The 3,867-nt window shown below is 41.2% G+C and overlaps 1 protein-coding gene across 1 annotated transcript; it reads left to right on the top strand.

Moving 5' to 3' along the window:
• Positions 1–998: 998 nt before the first annotated feature.
• LOC109219157 (short-chain dehydrogenase reductase 3b-like) lies at positions 999–2,090 on the top strand. The gene is made up of 2 exons (XM_019383587.1): positions 999–1,015; positions 1,325–2,090. Exons 1-2 carry the CDS (start codon positions 999–1,001, stop codon positions 2,088–2,090), a joined length of 783 nt encoding a protein of 260 aa, XP_019239132.1.
• Positions 2,091–3,867: the final 1,777 nt, after the last annotated feature.

The following is a 3,867-nucleotide window of genomic DNA, read 5'->3' on the forward strand; positions in this document are numbered from 1 at the left end:
TTCAATTTCATTGCTACTTAATGTTAAAAGGTGAATTTCTTAATTTGTGTGAAAAAATCTAAAAAATCACTTATTTTGGACCGGAGAGAGTAATGCGTATGCATACTTTCATGCCTCTTAAATGTCCCTTCGAGTTTATCAAACGTGTAAGTTTTGAGGAAGCCTGAGTATTTAATACCCCATCCATTCCAATTTGTTTGAATCTTTTCATGAGAGTTAAATTAACTAATTTTCGGTGACAATTCACATAGGTTTTTTTTTTAATTTTTTAAAATAAAATTTACATATTTTGAGAATACTACAGGTTGCAATAGCTTAAAAATTATTTGCAAAAATTATGATGAAAGAAAACCTTATTTGACTCCCCAAAAAATGAAAGATCCATTCTTTTTGAAACGAATGGAGTATATAGTACTCCCTCCGGTTCACAATAAGTGACCAGTTTACTTTTTCATTTTGTTTCAAAATAAGTGTCCAGTTATGTAATCAAGAAAAAATTCAATTTGTTTTTACTCTTTTACCCTTATGCATATCCCTAAAAAGTTTTCTCACTCCTCACTATAACTATGTGACCAATATTTAATAAGGGTACGTTTAGTCATTACTAAGTATTTTTGAATAGAATTTAGCATCTTTTTAATGGGCGTACTAAAAGTGAACTGGTCACTTATTGTGAACCGGACTGAGTATTATTGAATGTAAGAGTGATTCTGCATTGTGGTTTATATTGCATGTCTACCAAGTGTTAATCCTAGATGTGCGTACTTAATTTCATGCCTCTTAAATGCCCATTACCTGCCCCACGTTAGTTTTGAGGAAGCGACAAAATTAAATGGAGAACTTCCCCCCAAAAAAGAAAAGAAAAAAGCACTGAATTTGTGGCATGGGAGAAGTTATTGTCCTGTAGCTGGAGGGGAGCCTCAGCCAGCAGACAACTCTATAAAAACCAAGTAACTTAACCAGTTGTTCCAACAAGGGAAGTTCCTCTTATATATGCAATGGCAAATAAGCTAAGGTAATTATATACTACTATTATTTAAATGGTGCTAATTGTCCTTTTAATTTCTTCTCTTTGGTCTCTTGCTCATTTGAATTAGCTAGCTGTCTCAAATGTGTTTCCTTTAACAAGTTAATAATATGGTTTCACTATCAGCAGGACGTCTCTAACGTACATGTCTACTCCATTTTACTTTATATATGCATTTGGAAAAGATGCAAATTATGTATAAGCTCCGTACAAATTTGAAGTGTAAAATGTGCATTCATCATAAAATTAAAACTTAATTACTAGTAGTAATGTTTGGTTCTCATTTTATTGCACTAGGTTGGAGGGTAAAGTGGCTGTAATTACTGGTGCAGCAAGTGGCATTGGAGAAGCAACTGCAAGATTGTTTGTGGAACATGGGGCTCGAGTGGTAATTGCCGACATTCAAGACGAACTTGGTCTCCAAGTAGTGGCGTCCATTGGAACAGACAAGGCTAGCTACCGTCACTGCGACGTCACTGACGAGAAACAAGTCGAGGAAACCGTCGCCTACGCTGTTGAAAAATACGGCACTCTCGACATCATGTTTAGCAATGTCGGAACACTGAACTTCTGCAGCGTTCTCGACATGGATATGACGGCCTTTGACAAAACAATGGCCGTCAACGTGCGAGGATCGGCATTAGCCGTCAAGCATGCAGCTAGAGTCATGGTTGCTAAGCAAGTTAGAGGCTCAATCATATGCAACGCGAGCATTGAGGCTATTCTTGCTGGAGCAGCCTCACTGGCCTACATAGCATCCAAGCATGCAGTCGTAGGCATTGTGAAAGCGGCGGCGCGCGAGCTAGGGCTGCACGGAATCAGGGTAAACGGCGTGTCGCCGTATGGCATTGCAACGCCACTCGTATGCAAAGCCTACGGCTGCGATGCCGCTTCGTTGGAAGCAGGAATATCTGGAAATGCTCACTTGAAAGGTGTTACGTTGAGCACGGAGCATATCGCACAAGCAGCACTTTTCTTGGCGTCAGATGAATCAGCTTACATTAGCGGTCATAATTTGGCTGTTGATGGCGGCCTCAGTTCTATGTTGAAGCTGAATTACTAAATCCTCTCGTTAGTGCGTGCAATGTAATCTTATTAATAAAATAACTGCTAGTAACTTGCAGCATAGCAAGTTTGGTTTGTCTATCCCGTCAAATAGGCGTTGTTCTTCATCTTCTCATTTGCTTCACTTTCTCTTAGAAAGACATCAAAAGAATGCAAAACTAGTGTAATGATTATTGGGCGATTAATAGGATCCTTTAGTGCTACCGTTCAGATTTTGCCCCATCAGAATTCCTAGTGATTCAAGATACTGACGCATATACATAGTTACTTTCCGTCGCTACCCGTCAGTTGTTATGGTAATGTATTCAAGTTATTGTATTTGTTTGGCTCAAAAGTTAACAATATACTTTGTAAGCTAGAAAACAATCAAAAGTAAGAAAAGGGTAAATCGTAATCAAATATAATAAACCTAGAGATGCAAAGATGATATTATAGTTGTAGATCTAGTATTGCAAAGTGATAATATGAACTCAGTAAGATATGTTCGTTGAGGTAGAGATAGAGAGAGAAAGCCAGAAAATGAGAGAGTTGTATTAGATCCGAATCCCCCCTTTACAATGTGAAGGTCTCCTTTATATAATAAGAGACCTTCCTCGAAAGAATCAAAAAGTTACAAAGACAGGTAACGTCTCCCTAGTGAAGACACTGAGTCCTAAACGATGCCGCTTTTGTCCCCACGTCCGAGTCGTACCCGCTACGTTAGTCAGCGTACACTCACTGGGCGTACCCACTGGCGTAGAGATGCTGAGGGTCAAATTTGACCCTATACAGTTAGTCCCTCCGCTCGTTGGAGACGCATTCGGTGGGCGTCTTCGATGGGCGGAATTGCGAACCTCGGCTTAGGAGAATTTGACCTCGACCAGGGGCGGCAATATGAATGAGGTGAAATATATGACGTTGTTGAGCCACTGACGCGTGGCTTCCTTTTTGGAATGACGTCATTGCCTGTATGCATCATTATTATATTTGCCCCCGAGGCGGTTCAGAGGACGATGTGACATTTTGGTTTCCCGCGCACGTTTTGAATGATGACTCTTCGATTTCTGCGCAACTTATCCCTATAAGTAGGAGAGAGGTTCGATTCGATTCAACTTTCAAGCCTTCGAAAAGCATTTTCTGATTTACTCATTTGTCTTTCTTTCCTGTAACCGTTATTTCGTGAGGGACTCTCCCACTTCTATCGAAACCACACTTCCTATCGTCAGTGCTTCGTTTCTTATGTAGTATAATCATGACAAAACGTGGACAGAGTAGTAAAAAGGCCAAAGATAATGCCCCGTCTAGGGTTCCGCCATCTTCCGGTGGTGAAGGGGAAAAGGCGGAGAAGGCCCTTGTTCCTCTCAGTGTAGACAACGTCCTTCCGAAGGAGATGCATGTTCGCAGGGATTTTCCAACTAAAAGCCCAGACCTTCCCTGGGAGCACAGCGTTTTATTACAATCCCATTTAGATGATCTTCGAGAGACGCACCATATTCCGGACCACGTGGAAATGGTTCCGGCCGGGACGGACTATGCCAATGTGCACCGGCCTGGATATTGCACATTCTATGAGTACCCGTTCTTGATCGGTTACAATCTTCCAATCTACCCTTTGATGGAGGAGCTTTGCCGTTTTTACAATGTGTGTCCGGCTCAGCTCACTCCTTACACCTTGAAGGTGTGCTGTATTATGACCACTTATGCGGCCAGGGCTGAGTGCAGCGTCTCGGTCCACCACCTCTTACAGTTATTCAGCCATGGTTACCTGAGGGGTACCATGCTGCAGTTAAAAACGT

The sequence above is a fragment of the Nicotiana attenuata genome, unplaced genomic scaffold (assembly GCF_001879085.1).
Source record: "Nicotiana attenuata strain UT unplaced genomic scaffold, NIATTr2, whole genome shotgun sequence".
NCBI lineage: Eukaryota > Viridiplantae > Streptophyta > Magnoliopsida > Solanales > Solanaceae > Nicotiana > Nicotiana attenuata.